This window comes from Scyliorhinus torazame, chromosome 19 (genome assembly GCF_047496885.1).
Source record: "Scyliorhinus torazame isolate Kashiwa2021f chromosome 19, sScyTor2.1, whole genome shotgun sequence".
Classification (NCBI taxonomy): domain Eukaryota; kingdom Metazoa; phylum Chordata; class Chondrichthyes; order Carcharhiniformes; family Scyliorhinidae; genus Scyliorhinus; species Scyliorhinus torazame.
Genome location: NC_092725.1, coordinates 95,600,941 through 95,619,488, shown reverse-complemented (window position 1 = coordinate 95,619,488; position 18,548 = coordinate 95,600,941). Strand labels below are relative to the sequence as shown.

At 44.0% G+C, this 18,548-nt stretch overlaps 1 protein-coding gene and 1 long non-coding RNA gene across 2 annotated transcripts in view; one reads left to right on the top strand and one right to left on the bottom strand.

Annotated features, from left to right (window-relative positions):
• The window catches only part of utp20 (UTP20 small subunit processome component), a 206,642-nt gene that overhangs the window by 160,193 nt on the left and 27,901 nt on the right, over window positions 1-18,548 (bottom strand). Inside the window, 10 exon segments of the mRNA XM_072484851.1 lie at window positions 276-434; window positions 2,287-2,349; window positions 4,636-4,786; window positions 5,472-5,577; window positions 6,414-6,505; window positions 8,908-9,069; window positions 12,134-12,306; window positions 13,291-13,368; window positions 14,898-15,032; window positions 17,170-17,316. Coding sequence (XP_072340952.1) covers window positions 276-434; window positions 2,287-2,349; window positions 4,636-4,786; window positions 5,472-5,577; window positions 6,414-6,505; window positions 8,908-9,069; window positions 12,134-12,306; window positions 13,291-13,368; window positions 14,898-15,032; window positions 17,170-17,316 — 1,266 coding nt within the window.
• LOC140396333 (uncharacterized) lies at window positions 6,601-17,525 on the top strand. The gene is made up of 4 exons (XR_011936508.1): window positions 6,601-6,790; window positions 11,876-12,044; window positions 14,906-15,064; window positions 17,360-17,525. It is a non-coding gene; the product is annotated as an uncharacterized lncRNA (long non-coding RNA).

The window sequence follows — 18,548 nt, the reverse complement described above, 5'->3', positions numbered from 1 at the left end:
ACTGCCACATAAGCATCAACCAACTTGCCATTTAACTGAGGTAGTAAAAGCAAATTACTGCGGATGCTGGAATCTGAAACGAAAGAGAAAATGCTGGAAAATCTCAGCAAGTCTGGCAGCATCTGTAGGGAGAGAAAAAAGCTAACGTTTCGAGTCCGATGACTCTTTGTCAAAGCTGACCTGAGCTTTGCTGGTCATTGCTGGTCTTAGTCCAGTGGGTTTGATCCCTTGCTAACACTTCAACACAAATATAAAAGAACGACCCCACTCCCTACCTCATCATACGGGCCGTCAGGGACGCACATCTGTACCAGATCATGTCTTAGCTTCCTCAGGTGTAATAATTTCTCCCTGTAGTCATGAACAGTTGCAGGGACAAGCTCAGCTTGGAGTAAGATGGCAAATACAGACTGAAGATCTCCATCATTCTCATCCTATGCATTTAGAAACCAAACATAGGAAAGTTTGTATTTTGATGGCAATCATTGGATTAAACCGTTGCAAAGTCTAAACACAATTTCTGATCATCTTTTTCCCTGTTATAAATTCCTACCTCCACAATTATAATGGAAACCGTGTAGCTAAACGATGCACAAATTACCTCAGATTATTAAAGATGGATGAAGGTAATGTTTTCAGCCCAGCTCATTGGTCTGTAAACAGATATCTCAAAAATTAATGGACAAATTTCAATGAAATCTGGTACCCAATAGGGTTCAACCCAATGAAGGATTGAATAGTTTTTGGTAAAGATGTGGATCTGGATCCAGATCCTGACATTTTTGAAAGGATCCGTTAATGTTAGGAAATGGGGGCGAATTAATTTTTTATAAATGTTGCGGATTGTTTGTTTTAGAATGTTGTTAATGGCCATAACTGCTGTGCTTAAATTTGTCACAGCTCTCAAAACGTGAGCAGAGTTTTCAGAACACAGGGCGACATGGCATAGTGATCATTTTTAAATTTATTCTTGGGTTGAGAGTCTCGCAGGTCAGGCCAGCATTTATTACCCATCCCTAATTGTTCTCGAGAAAATGGTGGTGAGCCACCTTCTTGAACCGCTGCAGTCCATGTGATGTAGGTACACCCACAGTGATATTAGGGAGGGCGTTCCAGGATTTTGACCCAATGACAGTGAAGGAACGGCGATATCATTCCAAGTCAGATGGCCAATGTCTTGGAAGGGAACTTGCAGGTGGTGGAGTTCCCAGGTATCTGCTGCTCTTGTCCTTCTAGATAATACCGGTCTTAGTTTTGAAGGTGCAGTCTAAGGCAGTAATGTTACTGTATTTGACTAGTAATGCAGAGGCCCAGGCTAATTCACTGGGGACATGCGATCTAAACCCAGTATGGCAGCCAGCGTGATTTGATTTCAATTAATAAAATTATGAAATTGAAAGCTAGTCTCAGTAATGGTGACCAGGAAACTATGACTGATTGCTGTAAAAACCCATCTGGTTCACTAATTTCCATTCGGGAAGGAAATCTTCCATCCTTTCCTAGTCTAGCCTACATGTGTCTCCAGGTCAACAGCAATGTGGTTGGCTCTTGACTGCCCTCTGAAATGACTTAGGAAGCTACTCGGTTCAAGGGTAATTAGGGATGGGCAACAAATATTGGCCGGGCCAGTGATGCCCACATCTTATAAAAGAGTTGGATGCAGATTTGGTCTGAAGCCTCCTCAGTGAAATGGAAGCTCTCCGTAAAATTCTGACAGGGCTGGATGCAGTGATGGATGTTTCCTCGGGCGGGGCGGGCCAAGCCAAAAGCAAGGAGTCACATTCTCCTCAGGATAAGGGGTAGGCCAGTTAGGGCTGAGGTGTGGAGAATCCTCTTCACTCAGAGGGTGGTGAACCTGTGGAATTGTTTACCATAGAGGAAGATGGAGTCCAGATCAGAGTATATTTAAGGAAATGGGAGAGATTTCTAGACACTAAAGGCTTCAAAGGGTGTGGGGTGGGGTGGGGGGGAATAGGAGTATGGCGTTGAGATAAAAGATCAGCCATGATCACATTGAATGGTGGGGCAGGCTTGAGGGGCCAGATGCCTTATGCATTCTCTGATTCCCTACATCAATACACAGAGATTTTAAGGTGAAACTAGACTAGCACTTGAGGGAAAAGGGGATGAAAGGACATAGAATGAGATGGGGAGGGGAGGTTGGGAGACTCGTTTGGGACAGAATCACCAGTTAGCCTGAATGACCCATTTCTGCACTGCACTTATGTCATTCTATTTGTGTCCAATTATTTCCATTGCCTTTTTCACAGGGCAGAAATTTCATACCTCAACCTTTTTACGTAGCTGCACTTCAAAATGATTCATGATCCTCAACGTAAGCAGCCGCACCTAAAACACAGAAACCGGCAACGTTTATAGAAAACCAGTGAACAGGAAATACTCAAGAACTGTAAAACAGAGCAGGTATCGGTGAGCATGTTCATTATTGATCAAATCCAGAACAAATGATCCCAAGTTTGCTGATTTGATTACAATCACGTGCTTGTGCAGTAATCTAGATCAACACAGAACCACTTAAATTTTCTTCCGTTGAGACTAAGCCAAAGGATACCTAAAGTACAGAAAGAGGCCATTCAGCCCATCGAGTCTACACCAACCCTCCGAAACAGCACCCCATCTAGGCCCACACGCCCCTGCCCGATCCCCGTAACCCCACCTAACCTGCACAACTTTGGGCACTAAAGGGGCAATTTTAGCATGGCCAATCCACCTCACCTACGCATCTTTGGACTATGGGAGAAAACCAGAACACCCAGAGGAAAGCCACGCAGACACGCGAAGAACACGCAACAGTCGCCCAAGCTTGGAAGTAAACCTGGGTCCCTGGTGCCATGAGGCAGCAATGCTAACCGCTGGGCCACCATGTCGCCCCACAAAATAACTAAAAAATGTTTAAGACACAATATTCACCATTAACACATCTATAGAATTCTCAGTTCCTGCTGCAGAATAAAATTGCATGCAAAATTCTACTTATAATGACAGCTACAACTTCAGAAAATGGTTTAATTGATGGAAGGGCCAAAAACCAGAGGTGCCCAGCTTAAAGTGGCAAAAGAACCAAAGGCAGCATAGGAAAAAAACATTTTCCACACAGCAAGTGGTTGGGATCTGAATGCGCTGCTCGAGAATGTGGTGGAAACAGGTTCAATTAGGACTTTCAAAAGGAAATTGGCTAATTATCTGAAGAGAAAAGATTTTCAGGGGAGGACAGGATGAGTTACTCGTGCAGAGCCAGTATGGGCATGGACTGAATGGCCTCCTCTTGTTGTGCAACCATTCTAGGAGTATGTACTCTTCTCAACAAGATCATCACCTCCAAGTTACTATCCAAACAACTAAATCAACAGTACTCCCCACCAAATTCACATTGTGGTCAAATTAGGAACAGGTTTGAAGAAAATCCATCGTCATTAAAGACATATAGATTGATTAACCAAAGAGAAAATGCTGGAAAATCTACTGTAGGGAGAGAAAATAGCTAACGTTTCGAGTCCAGAAGACTCTTTCTCAAAGCCTTAGATTGATTACATCTATAAATGTTTTCAATAAACTTTCCCCTTCTCTCCAAATCTAGGATTTTTTATTCATTCTTGGGACATTGGCATTTTTTGCCCATTCCTCATTGCCCTCGAGGAGGTGGTGGTGAACTGCCTTGTTGTACGGCTGCAGTCCATGTGGTGTAGCTATACCCACAGTGCTGTCAGGGAAGGAATTTCAAGATTTTGATCCAACAACAGTGAAGGAACGCTTAATGTTTCCAAGTCGGGGTAGCATGTGATTGAGCGGAAATTGGAAGTGGTGGTGTTTGGGAGACGTTGCAGAGAGAACCTTGGGCAAGTTGCAGCAGTGCAACTTTTAGATGGTGCCAAGTGCTGCCACTGTGTGTCAGTGGTAGAAGGAGTGAATGTTTAAGTAGGGTGACAGCGTAACACACTAACACGAGAGAAACATGGGTTGTGATTTCTTTATCTATGTGATTTGGCTAATCGAAAATAGTCATCTGAATCTGATTATTCATCATACTAGTAATAATTAATAATAATAATCGTTATTATTGTCACAAGTAGGCTTACATTAAGACTGCAATGAAGTTACTGTGAAAATCCCCTAGTCGCCACACTCCGGCATACTGAGGGAGAAATCAGAATGTCCAATTCACCTAACAGCACGTCTTTCGGGACATGTGGGAGGAAACTGGAGCACCCGAAGGAAACCCACGCAGACACGGGGAGAACATGCAATGCTCCACTGCGGTACGGCGGGAGTGCGTCACTGTCAGGGGTGCTCTGAATACCTGTCTGCCCTTTCACTGAACATAAAAGATTCCATTGTATGATTCAAAGAGCAGGAGACTTCGCCCTTGTATTCTGGCCATACTTATCCCTTGACCAACAACACTAACTAAGCTGGCCTTTTGTCAAAATACTGTTTGTGATGGGGCAGTGCTGGGTAAGAATTGCTGGTCACGATTTCCCTCTTAACAGAGACTATACTTCAAAAGAATCCAAAGGCTATAAAGTGATTGAACTAAATTAATGCAAAAGCAAATATTAGGGACATCAGAGATTCTAACATGGACAGTGATGCTAGCAAATTGAAAACTAAAAGTACCTTTGAAATGTCTGTTGAAAGATTTGGTCGAAGTTCCTTGAACAGGTCAGGCAGAGAGTCTTGCGAAATTAGATCATTGCAGCCACATAAAGCTACCCGAGTATAGTACAGGTCACCCAGCAATAGAGCAGAGGGGTTAGACGGTGAGTTTCTGAGAGAATGAAACCAATGTTAAAACCGGTGGGCCTGATTCGTCAATTCCGGTAGGCGACTGTACACTTCACATTAAAAGCATCACATTTTTACTTTAAAAAAATCAAAACAATGCCCAGCACATGAACATACAGTTCCAACACTTCATTACTGCACAGCTTTGCACAACCCCAGTATGTAGTTTGCTTGCCTTGGCAAGTTGTACAAATACTCTATTCACCTCCCAACAGCAGACATGGAGGTATGAAACGCCGATTAGTATACGCTAAAACACAAGCAAAATACTGTTGATCTGAAATTAAAAACAGGAAGTGCTATAAAATCTGAGCAGGTCAGGCAGCATCTGTGGGGGCGGGGGGGGCAGAGACAGAGAGAGAGAGAGAGAGAGAGAGAGAGACAGACAGAGAGATAGAGAGAGAGAGAGACAGACAGAGACAGAGAGGGAGAGAGAGACAGAGAGAGAGATAACGCTTTGAGTTCAAAGAAGAATGATATTGAACTTGAAACATTAACTGTTTCTCCCTCCATAGGTGCTGTCTGACCTGCTGAGTTTTTCTGGCACTTACCAATTTTACACCAGTTTATTATACGTTCTCATTGGACTCAACAAGTTCTCAATCCCAAAATGCAATTCATGGCTCTGAAAGATTTTCAGCAGTCACAGTAGTTAAAGAAATACTTACTTCATCAAATTCCTTACACGTTCTACAGGCAGAAAGTTGAGAATTTCCAAAGACTCGGTTAGGCTCAAAAGCGTGCTGACTGCTTGGCGGGCAACGTATGTCCATCCTATCAAAATAAACATAGCCCCAGCCATGGATAACACAAACCAGTCATGGACAACCCAATCCAAAAATAAAGAATTAGGTTCGTCAAGAATTCAGTGGAGTTAAGGATGAGCAAGGCGGGATAGGAACCCGTCTTTGAGCATATCCATCCAGAGTGACATTGCACATTTTCCATCGCAGCATCTTAACTATTTCTAACAAGGCTCCAGGTATCTACTTCAATTTTCTTTGCGAGAGGGGCGAGGGAAGCGAGCGAGCCAGGGGTGAGAGTGGGAGGAGAACTTGGGAAGAGCCAGCGAGGACCAAGGAAGAGAGAGCAAGCAAGTAAGGGGGCGAGGGAAGGAGAGAGAGGGAGAGGGAGAGAGAGAGAGAGAGAGAGAGAGAGAGGGAGAGGGAGAGGGAGAGGGAGAGAGAGAGAGAGAGAGAGAGAGAGCAGGGGGCGAGGGACGAAAGGATGAGAGAGCAGGGGGCGAGGGAAGAAAGGGTGAGCGAGCAGAGGGCGAGGGAAGAGAGAGCGAGTGAGCAGGGGGCGAGAGAAAAGAGAGCAAGCGGACAGGGGGAGAGAAGGGGTGAGAAAAGAGAGTAACTGAGCAGGGACGAGCGAGGAGAGAGCGAGTGAGCATAGGGCAAGGGAAAAGAGCATGAGTGGGTGATGAGGGAAAGAAGAGCAAGGCTGAAAGAAAGGGAGACGGAGAGAGGGATAGACTGTACAACATTTTTCAAAACCTCAGGACTTCCCAAAGAGTTTCACAGTCAATGGAGAACTTTGGCTCAGCAACGGTTAAACAGTAAAAAATAAAACCACTAAACTTCCCTTTCTAACAGCAAACTACTGACCTTCGTTTATGGAATCACCTTCTTCAAGTGCAGTCAGTAAACTATTAAGAAATGACTGAACGGAGACCAACACGTCTTCTGTTTTCATTGGCCTGCAAGAAAAAGTGGGATAGTATATGTTGCTGAAATAAATGAACTGGAGAACTGCAGTGAAGCTGTGGAAATGTACCTCAGCTGCTGAAAGAGAACGATGGGAGTTGTAGACTTCACAGCACAACTGGACGAGCCACGCATGGTACTCCTAACTGCCTCCCTCAGGCTCTGCACCCTTAACCCACAGGCGACACGGCGCTCCTATGACCCGGAGAACCACGCTGCTGGGAATATAACCCCTAACTGACAGGTCAAGGCTGGACCATCAGGAGCTGAGAGTCAGGGTAATGGCATGTCTGTAAAAATGCCGTCCGTATCGGAACAAGACGAGACGAGGCGAGCCTCATAAAAATCTCACAGCAGAGCAAGCCCGAAATAAAACCAGAAAATGCTGGAAACATGCAGCAGGTCTGGCAGCATCTGTGGGGAGGGAAACCAAGTTCATGTTTCAGGTCGGTGACCCTTCATCAGAATGTTTTCCTAGTTTCATTTCAGATTTCCAGCGTCTGCAGCACTTTGCTTTTGTGGCACAAAGTGGACAATTTGGCCCAACAAAAATCCAATTCTTTAGTCTGTTACAATTTGTGGCACCACCCCAAACCCCGCAATTGTTGGCAAGATTCAGATACGGATCAATAAGGTTTTGTTCAAAGTAGACAACATTTGAGATTCAAAACACTTGCTGAAAGAATAAACCCACAAGAGCAAACAAAATAAACTTTATTATATAGAGCCAGAGAGATCAAAATAATCTCTAACTTTCAGGGTTAATGTGAGGTACATGTGAATTAACAGGCAAACTGTGGTTGAAGACTCCACTCTGCACAATAAATGCAGACTCACCAGATGTCAGCAAACACAGTGAATCAACCAATCTCAATAAAACTCTTATCGTTCCCAGAAAGAATTCCAGTTTCGGCTTCAAAGATCTAACCTGGAAATTCTCTCCAAAAGTCAATACAACTGGGAAGACGCCAAAAGCCCACCTTGCATGGTTTTAATCTCATCTCCCGAGATTCTTCCCCCCCTGGATTTCCGAGTCTGCGCTCAACTCACAACTTCAGCTCTTTGTCTGCACCGAGCTGAACTCTACTTTTGCAAAGGAGTACTGTTGCCCAAACGGTCCACGGCACTGAGTCGCCAACCTTTGGCTGCCTTCTTCACTTAAAGTCTGCACCACGCAGCCCTTTTCCTGCTTGAAGCTTGCTTCACTGCTCCTCTCTCTTCCAACCGAACTGGGACATCTCCTTGTCCCCTCCCCCTTTGGGGCCACTCCATTCCCCCAGCGTAGGACTCCAGTTTTACTTGGTGCTCCGCGTCCCGTTGCCAAACTTGGATTTTCACACCGTTATGACCTTACGCACCTGGGCCCAAAGAACCTAACATGCTGATCTGCGCATAGGCAGCCCACTCCCAGCCTGTGCCTAAGCAAAGGTTATGTGGCCCATCAGGAGTTGAAGTTCCCGACCTCCACTCTCAACAAGTTTAAGTATAGTTTTCATAACAAGTCCCACACCCAACTTTCTCCCGGTGATGCTGAGAATCTGTCAAGTACACATCCAACTTGCCTTTGAAAATTCCTAAGGAATTTGATTCCACCATCCTTTTAATCAGCATGGTCCGACTAAACCGTCTGTGAGAGTCAAAAAATCTTTTCCCACTCGTTCTTCTGCAATTATTTTTAAATCTATGACCCCCTCGTTACCGATCCACGTGCCATTTACTCTTAACAAAACCCGTTGTGATTTTGAACACCTCTATTAAATCTCCCTTTCACCTTCTCTGCCCCAAGGAGAATAATCCCAACTTCTGCAGCCTCTCCAAATAACTGAACTTCCCACACCACCCTCAACCTTGGTACTATCCGAGAAAACCTTCTCAGCTTCCTCTTCAAGACCTTGATCTGCTTGCTAAAGTGTGGTGCCAAGAGTTGGGCACAATATTCCCATTGAACTCTAACCAGAGATTTGTAAAGGTTTAGCATGTTTTTGTTATGAATGCTCCTGTTTACAAAGCAAAGTATTCCATCTGTGTTCTTAACCGGCATCTGAGCTTGCCCTGCCATTTTCACAGATTTGTGAATATGCACCCTCAGGTTCCTCTGCTCTTTCAATTCCCCCTCCCCTTTAAAATAGTACCACTCAAACCAGAAATTGTGAGCAATGACAATCTGCTGGACGCACGACCAGATGGGTCTCTGATCAGAGTCAAGTATTTCTTGACAGCTGACAGGAGTAGATACGAGTTGCCCGATTTCCCCACTTGGCGCAATCGAACGAAACACAGGCTGGGAAGTTAAGACAGAGAGTAACTGGGCTGCCCAATGAGTGTGCAAAGATCAAATACTTTGAAGTCCACCCTTTGATCGCATAGCTAAGATCGGCCAAAATGCTTATCTCACCTGATATGAGGAAGAACGACAAGAGCAGCCCAGCTATGTGCAAGACCCGATCCCCTTCCATCTTCAGGTAGATGTAGCAATGACAGGATGAAGTCTAAAACCAAAGTAACCAGTCCTCCATCCTTCACACCATTGGAATCCTTTTCATCACTCAAATGGGAGCTGGAAAATGTTTAAAATGCATTTATTCGATTAGCATGAAAGGCCTGAGTACCAATACACCAATGCCGAGCTTCCTGAAGCTTTAGGCATTCCAAAATAACGCTTTAGATAATTTATTACACAGAATGTGCAGCACACAAAGAGGCCATTTGGCCCAAAATATGTTTCCCTCGCTCCACATGAGTCTCCTCTCAATCCATCCACCTCATCCCACACTTTCAGCTCACCTGTCCCTTACCTTTACTCTCACGTGCTCAGCTAGTTTCCTTTTGATCAAAGCTATTCACCTCAACCCTAACTTGCTTTGGCAGTTCACACCATCTTCTGGACAAAAGTAAATTCCTCTTATTTTCCTGTTGGATTTATTGCTAACTATCTGGCTGCTAGTTTTCAATTCCCCCACAAATGGAAACACTCTCTCCAAAACCATAAGAAAAAACATTTTTGCAGATGCTGGAAATCTGATTTTAAAAACTCAAAGTACTGGAATTACTCAGTAGGTCCAGCTTTATGTTTCAAGCCAAATATGGCTTCTCGAGCTTCTTTTGTCAGCATCTACCCCGTCCCATTCATAAGTTTAAAGACCTTCACCAGGTCACCTCTAAATCTCTTTTGCAAAGTAAAAATCCCTAACGGATTCAATCTTTCCCAAAACTGCAAACTTTCAGTTCTGGTACCATCTTGTAAAGCTTTTTGGTACTTGCTGCTATGTCCTTTTTATATAGAGGGAACAGAATTGTACACAGTACTTTGGAATACAGCCTGATCAAAGTCCAATACAACTTCACTACTTTTCAATTCTATCCCCCAGTAATAACAAACCGACAATGCTGCTTTTAATGGCTACACCCCTGGATTCCTTTGATATGTTATACATCGAACATGCAGTGCAGAAGGAGGGCATTCGACCCATCAATTCTGCACTGACCCACTTAAGCCCTCACTTCCACCCTATTGCCATAACCCAATAACCCCTCCTAACCTTTTTGGACACTAAGGGCAATTTAGCATGGCCAATCCACCTAACCTGCACATCTTTAGACTGTGGGAGGAAACCTTAGCACCCAGAGGAAACCCACGCAGACAGGGCGAGAACGTGCAGACTCCGCCCAGATAGTGACCCAGCAGGGAATCGAACCTGGGACCCTGGCGCTGTGAAGCCACAGTGCTAACCACGTGTGCTACCATACTGCCCTTACCCCATTCAGTTGTATTTCCCACGGTATGTTTCGGTTTTTCCCCAAACGTGTGCCACCTCAGTTACTTCCTGTAAAGTTCATTTGACCGCTCAGTTGCAGCATCATTGGTGAGCAGAGGGCAAATCAGTTTTTTTAAGAGTCGGTTCAGTTTCTTAATAACAATTCAAAACTTGTGCCAAGTCCCTATGAATACGGAGTTAATAAAGCAAGCATCGTTTCACATGCATATCACTGCATTTAAAGGGACTGAAATATTATAACCAAAATTAAACCATTTAGCAGTTCATGCTTTGTATCACACCGTGACACAGGCCAGGATTATAGACAATATCACAGAATTACACACTCTCCCAACCCCCGACGAGATTCGATCAACATCATCAAGATAAACGGATACGCGTGGGTTCTCAGGAATATCGACCTCGCAAATTCATACACCTCTGCTGTGGATTCCAGAGCGGACTACCAGCTGGCCTGAGCCTCCCCATTTATTCAACATCCATTATAACGACAATATCACCCTGCATTTAAATAATCTCCAACATAATAAAAGATCCATTGTACTTCACAGCGGCATGATCAGATTAATACTGACACTGGGCCACAGGGGGAGATCTCAGGACGGGAAACAGAAAATGCTGTAAATCCTCAGCAGGACTGGCAGCATCTGTAAGGAAGAGAAAAATAATGAAAGCTTCCAGTCAATGACCTTTCATCTGGATCGGCACTGGTGCTGCCAGAAGGCTTGCTGAGCATTTCCTGTTTTTGTATCAGGCTTTTGTCAACGATTCTATAAGTAGTTGGAAGCTGCCAGTCTGGCCATATTTTAATTCAATTTTACTTTAGGAACATAGGAACCGGAGTAGGTTGAGCCTGCCCTCCGTCATTCAATACCATCATGGCTGATCAGACACTTCAAACCTTTTACACCCACAATTCCCATAACCCTTTACGTTATGGGAATTGTGTCCCCTGGTTCTAGACTCTCCCAACAATGGAAACATCTTACCTGCATTAACTCTGTCTGTTCCTTTAAGAATTTTGTAGGTTTCCATACAGAAATTCATTTTGGTTACATTGCTCATTCAAAAATTAGATATAGCTGAATAAAAATAAACAACCCTATCACAGAGGTCCGACCTTGGATAAAATGTAATATAAATTATTCAAATGCATTAATATAATCATGATGTGGAGATGCCAGCTTTGGACTGGGGTGGGCACAGTAAGAGGTCTTACAACACCAGGTTAAAGTCCAACAGGTTTGTTTTGAATCGCTAGCTTTTGGAGCGTAGCTCCTTCATCAGGTGACCTGATGAAAGTTAATGATTCCAATCAAACCTGTTGGATTTTAATCTGGTGTTGTAAGACTTCTTAATATAATCAGTCAGTAAGTCCCACAGTGAGTACATATCCTCGTACTTCCATCAAGCTCCTGTTAAATGTTCTGATCGAGAAGGGCACAAACGGGTTGAGGAAACAATTTATCCTGCATCAGACGGATTGTAGCCTCTTCCCTGAATGCAACCAGCAGTAATACTGAGACAAAGGGGTGATTCTCATTGCTCATGACCCTCTTTATTTTTGTCAAAATTCTTCAAGAGCAGATTTCATCAAGAAAGATACCTTTAAATGCCCTTCCTGCCCGATTCAAGAACCTCTGTACCCTTAAAGAATCAACTTCCACAAAATAAAGTGCCAGGAAAGACATCCACTCTGAACTACAGCCACATAGAAGAATTTCACGATTGTAGGATCTATTCAAAATTTTCTGAGGTAATATATCGGTCTATGTCCTTTGCTTAGCACATCTGTACAATGTTGATCAGGTGCATCGCCACGAGCTGCGCTATCGCTGTACTCACACTTGTCCTGTGAAGAGCAGAGGATATTTTTCAAATGCCATCGATCCAATGGTCGGAGGCTCAGCTTTGGCCAGAATCAGTTTCACCAGAAGTCCCAGAGTTTCTTCCCTGACAGATGGTTCAGCAATCGCAAAGCATTCCTCCACATACTGCAGCAAGTTTGGCAGAAACAGCTACAAACAATAATAAACTCTGAAGTTATCGAGAGACCAGTTTATCCACGGGGTTTCCTTTTATTCAGGGTCTACAATTTTCCAAGTACATTAGACCACTTTTCTCTTCAGCTTAAACAAACTTTAAAAATACTGCCTTCCATTCTCTTTTCGTTGAAAAAGAATAAAATGAGAGTGAGATAGTGCACAAAATTCAGAGATGAATTCTGCTGCTTTTGCTGGCCTGCTGGGTTTGAATGCACCGACCTGGGCATTTCCCAGAGCTGTTCCTACTCTGCCAGAGGATTTCTTAGGGTACCATCCAGTGAATTAATACTGACCGAGTCAGAGCAGGTCAGATGAGCTTCCCTCCCTTCCCCCAAAGCATTCTGAGGCAATTTTGTGCTTTGAAAATCAGTACAGCGAGAGCACACATGTCTCAAAGGGCTGTACTCAATTTGGTGGCTATTCCACTTGTAAATTGCTTTCTTTGCTGGCAGGAGAAATAAGGGTGGTGAAACCCTCGGCACCAACTATTTTTGGCACTGCTGAAGGAAAAATTTCAACAAGTCTTATTGAATAAAGAGTGCCCACCATTGCATAAACATCATTTTTTCACCAACCCACCTCGCTCTGACTGACATTCACTGACCTCATAAGACTTTAGGGACTAGGGGAAGTGCCAATGATCCCAATTCAGTGAAAAATTCAGGCTGCTTTACAAGAGGCTGTGGTCTAGTTCTTTAAGTTACAAAAGGACTTGGTGTAGGGAAGGAGAGTTTGTACTTCTGCGTTTCCAGAATGCCTCTTGTAAATTGAACCACACAAATTAATCAGGGTCTCACAATATGTATCCAATTTTTGTCTGCTTTTGGGAGGAACCATCAATACAGATTTCAGTGTATTTGATCCGCGATCAGTAACCCTGTTTAGCGAAACAAATGGCTTTGAATTTGGAATCAGCAATGTTGAAAACTTGCTATTAATTACGTGTTTCAAATTTACCTGTTCGAACTGATGCATGGGAAACATCTCCTCGGAAAACTCCAGAATCAATGCTCTCTCAAACCCACTGCCGAAAACCTGCAATAGAAAATTAACTTCAAATCTCTTTACCTTTCAACAAGCAGTCAACAAGATGTGAAAACACCTCCATCTTCAGTCATAGAATTTGACCATCGGTTAACAGGGGGAGAGACTCTCCATCCTAACCCCAGTGTCTTCACCTTTGTGAGGCCTGGAGTCGGAGCATCCAGAATCGACCGCCTTTACATTTCAAGGACATACCTGTTTGCAGTTCTGCAGGGTCTTCATTACCCTCTGCAGGCACTGCCCGTCTTTTACCAGGACCTTCCCAAAGTCTGAACTTGGTCGTCTTGCACCGCTGGTCCCGCCCCCTGTCAGGAGTGGTGCCTGTCAAGGAGCTGCTACTCAGGAATCCGCACCTCCACAATACAATTTTGAGCGGCTGGCGGAGGGGTGAGCTGTGGCTGCCGGGGTGACCAGGATCGGGGACGTGCTGAGTGGCAGAGGAGTGTGCTGGATGACCCCCCATGTGTTAGCACAATGCACGGCAGCAGCTGGCGGCCAGTGCCACCCAAGACCTCAAAACGGTCGTGCTCGGACCAGACTGTCTGCTCCTCTTGTGCGGCTACATTCACGACCAGCTGTCCCTAGAAAGGGAGCATGCGGTGTCCACGGGCATTTAGTGCAGAAGGAGGCCATTCAGCCCATCGAGTCTGCACCGGCTCTTGGAAAGAGCACCCTACCCAAGGTCAACACCTCCCCCCTATCCCCCCCATAACCCAGTAACCCCACCCAACACTAAGGGCAATTTTGGACACTAAGGGCAATTTATCATGGCCAATTCACCTAACCTGCACATCTTTGGACAGTGGGAGGAAACCCACGCACACACGGGGAGGATGTGCAGGCTCCGCACAGACAGTGACCCAAGCTGGAATCAAACCTGGTACCCTGGAGCTGTGAAGCAATTGTGCTATCCACAATGCTACCATGCTGCCCTTACATGCCCGGTGGGCACCGCAGAGGTTGGGGTGCTTTATTGAACCCGTTAATTGCACTCTCATTTGATGTTTTAAGTTTCCATTGATTTTTGTTACATTCGGACAGTGCCCCATGCAGGAGCAGCTCTCTTTGCTTTGTCCCCAATTTGGTTCCTTTCCTTTCTTCTATTTAGGTGACCTCAAAAGAGTGGCCAATAAACCTAATCTGCATATTTTAAGATGTTTCCTCAGCCAATCAATCAGAGTTGACTTCCCAATCAATCAACACCCTTTTTTCTCTTGCAGGATAAATTGTGTTTGTTTGAAATTTGGTATTCTTGCATTTGTCCTGATGAGTGCAAGATGAAAAGCTTTGGCAAATGGTTCTCTTTTCAGTAATATTATCTTTTTTGTGTCATGCTTAGTCAATGCAAAGCAGCATAATCAATGCAAAATTCTAATATAACAAAAGGTATTTGAGATCGGGTTAAATAACTGAAACATGCAAGGGCCTCTGAAACTAGAAATGAGCCCATTGGCAGAATGTATTGAAACCATAATCATGCTTTCAGTATTTTGTACAGTAAACAAGAAACAATCAATTACCTTTCTAGAAGTTTCTTTGATCAATGCTTTCGGCAGAGTAACATTCTCAGCCTTGAGGAGGGTGGAGAGTACCTCGAGCAAAGTCTTACAGCACGGTGCCGCCATCTGCGAATCCTGCAGCATCTGGATCAGGGTCTAAAGAGGATTGGCAGGATCAAAAACAACAGGTCTGGTTTTACTTTGTGGAGGGGTGGAATCAATTTCAAGTCCATTGTGGAGAGAATGAAAACAACAGTGTTAATTGTATAGGGATTGAGTGTTTAATTGTATTGAGCTTGTGAGTATAAACTGGGGATCTGAAACTGCATTTGTTGGGTTTGGAGATGCATGTCTGTCCCAGAGTGTTGAAAGAGTTTGCTAAGGAGAGAGTGGAAGCATTGGTGATCATTTCCGAAATTCTATAATTCTGGAATGGTTCCTGCAAATTGGAAGGTAGCAAATGTCACCCCTCTATTTAAGAAGAGGGAGAGGGAAAATGGAGAACTATAAACCTGTGAGCTTTACATCGGTAGTAGGGGAAATGTATTATAAAGGATGTGATAAATGGACGCTTGGATAGCAATGATCTGATTGGGCATAGTCAACATTGAATTACAAATGAGAAATCATGTTTGGCAAGCCTGTTGGAATTTTTTGAGGGTGATATCAACAGAATTGATGAAGGGGAGTTGGTGGATGTAGTGTACTTGTATTTTCAGAAGGCTTTTGATGAAGTCCCCACAGGTGGTTGGTTAGCAAAATTAGAGCACGTGGAATAGGAGGTAATCTACTGACCTGGATTATGTATTAAAAGAAAGGAAACAGAGAATAGGAATAAAAGGGTAATTCTCGCTTTGGCAGGCTGTGACTAGATGGGTACCACAGGTGCCCAAGTTGTTCACAATATATATATATCAATAATTTGGATGTGGGAACCAAATGTAATATTTCCAAGTTCGGGGAAGACACAAAGCTGGGGTGGAATGTGTGCTGTGCGGAAGATGCGAAGCAGTTTCAACAGGATTTGAACAGACTTAGTGAGTGGGCAAGAACGGATAGAATAGAATGTGGAAAAATGTGAGATCATTCATTTTGGTAGAGGGAACAGAATATTTCTTAAATGAAGAGATTAGAGAGCGTAGATATATAAAGGGACCTGGGTGTCCTTATCAATAAGTCACTGAAGGCTAACATGCAGATGCAGCAAGCATTTATGAAGGTAAATGGTATGTTAGCCTTTAGTGCAAGAGGGTTTGAGTACAGGAGTAGCGAGGTGCTGCTTCAATTATAGAACCTTGGTTAGGACGCACCTGAAGTCTTGTGTCCCCCTTTGGTTCCTTTATCTAGGAAAGGATATTATTGCCATTGAGGGAGTGCAACAAAGGTGTACCCGGAGAGGCAGGATTATTCCCGGGATGGCGCAACTGTCCTATAAAGAAAGATTGGGGAAACTAGGCCTGCATTTCCTAGAGTTTCAAAGAACAAGAGATCATCTCATTGAAACCTACAAAATTAAAGGGATGGACAGGCAGGTTGGGGAGTCTAGGACCAGGGGAGATGTTTTCATAACAAGGGAAAAGCCTCTTAGGGCCAAGGTGAGAATTTTTGTTCTCCACCCCACAGGGCTATAGAAGCTCAATCATTGAGTATGTTTAAAGTAGAGATTGATAGATTTCTAAATACGAATGGCATAAAGGGATATGGGGATAGTGCAGGGAAAAAGGTGCTGAAGTGGACGATCAGCCATGATCAGATTGAAGGTGGTCCAGGCTCGGCGGGCTGAATGGCCTACTGATATAGTCCCATGGAATAAGTGCTTCTGTAAATAAAAAGTGTAAAAAGTTAGCCTTCTGTTTTCTCCTTCACCAACCTTCTCTTTCTGGGTGAGAATAGGTGGGATTATTCTCCTTAGACCAGAGGAGGTTTCGGGGAGATTTAACAGTGATATTCAAAATGATAAGGTAATTTAAGTGAGCAAGTCGGGAGAAACCTTTTCCAATGGCAAGTGGGTCAGTAAACAAGAGTCACAGGTTTAAAATAATTAGCAAAAGAATAAAATAAGGAGGAATATTTGCTGTCATGATCTGGATCACACTGCCTGAAAGGGTGCCAGAACCAGATCCCACAGTAATTTCCAAGCGGTAATTGGATATGCAGTTGGAGAGGACTAATCTTCAGAATTAAAGCTTGGAAATGGGACTAAATCGGAGAGCTCTTGCAAAGAGCCGACAGAGGCACGATGGGCCAAATGGTCATCTTGTGCACTCAACGATTCTACAATTACGGATCTCACCTCACAGACCTCCTCAGGTTGCGTAACCTTTGACGCCTGTCCACTTTCCAACAGCACCTGGTATATCTGCAGTAAACGTTGGATTTGTTCAGAGCCTTGCTGTCTGTCATCACAGTTCAATTTTCTGCGTAGGCCGAGGATGCATCCCTACCAACGACACAATGTTAATTGTTCATTTTTTTAATTACAGAATATCTTCTTAGAATGGGCCTGTCACACATACTCCACCAAAATAATGTTTGCTTCGAATTATACTGGACCTTCTGCTTTCATCTGTCACTTGCGAAACTGAAACTTATTCCAAATCATTTCTAAATCAACTTTCTAAAAAAACAGACATCATTGATTATGAATAAAAAGAGGATCAGCCAGTGTCCTGCATGATGGTATCGAGCTTATTCATTTTAACACAACACAATCAATGGTTCTAGGCTGGTTTAGCACACTGGGCTAAATCGCTGGCTTTTAAAGCAGACCATGGCAGGCCAGCAGCACGGTTCAATTCCCGTACCAGCCTCCCCGAACAGGCGCTGGAATGTGGCGACTATGGGCTTTTCACAGTAACTTCATTTGAAGCCTACTTTTGACAATAAGCGATTTTCATTTTCATTTTTTTCTCTGTGGTCCAACCTACTGAAGAGTAAGGAGATGGTAGCATAGTGGTAAAGTCGCTAGTCTAATAATCCACAGGCCTAGACTAATGCTCTGGCAACAGGAGTTCAATTCTCAACTCAGCAGCTGGGGGAATTTAAATTCAAATAATAAATCTGGGAAAATCTTTTTCACACAAGGGGCCCAGGTCTGGAACGCACTGCCCAGAAGTGTGGTGCAGGAAGGTTTAATCGAGATATTCAAGAGGACATTAGACAATTATTTTAATAGGAACAATGTGCAGGGGTATGGGGAAAGGGCAGGGGAATGGCACAAAGCCATGATGTTCGTTTGGAGAGCCAGATCAGCCACAATGGGCCAAATGGCCTCGTTCTGCACCGTAACAACATAGCATGTTTCACAATCAGAATTTACCAAAGGTTCTTTCTAGCCAATGAAATTGTTTTTTGAAATTGAGCCATTGATGTAAAGTTGGAAATGTGGCAGCGAACTCTCTCAAACAGCAAGATGATAGAACATACAGAACATACAATGCAGAAGGAGGTCATTCGGCCCTTCAAGTCTGCACCGACCCACTTAAGCCCTCACTTCCACCCTATCCCATAACCCAATAACTCCTCCTAACCTTTTTGGACACCAAGAGCAATTTATCATGGCCAATCCACCTAACCTGCAAGTCTTTGGACTGTGGGAGGAAACCGGAGCACCCGGAGGAAACCCACGCAGACACGGGGAGGATGTGCAGACTCCGCACAGGCAGTGACCCA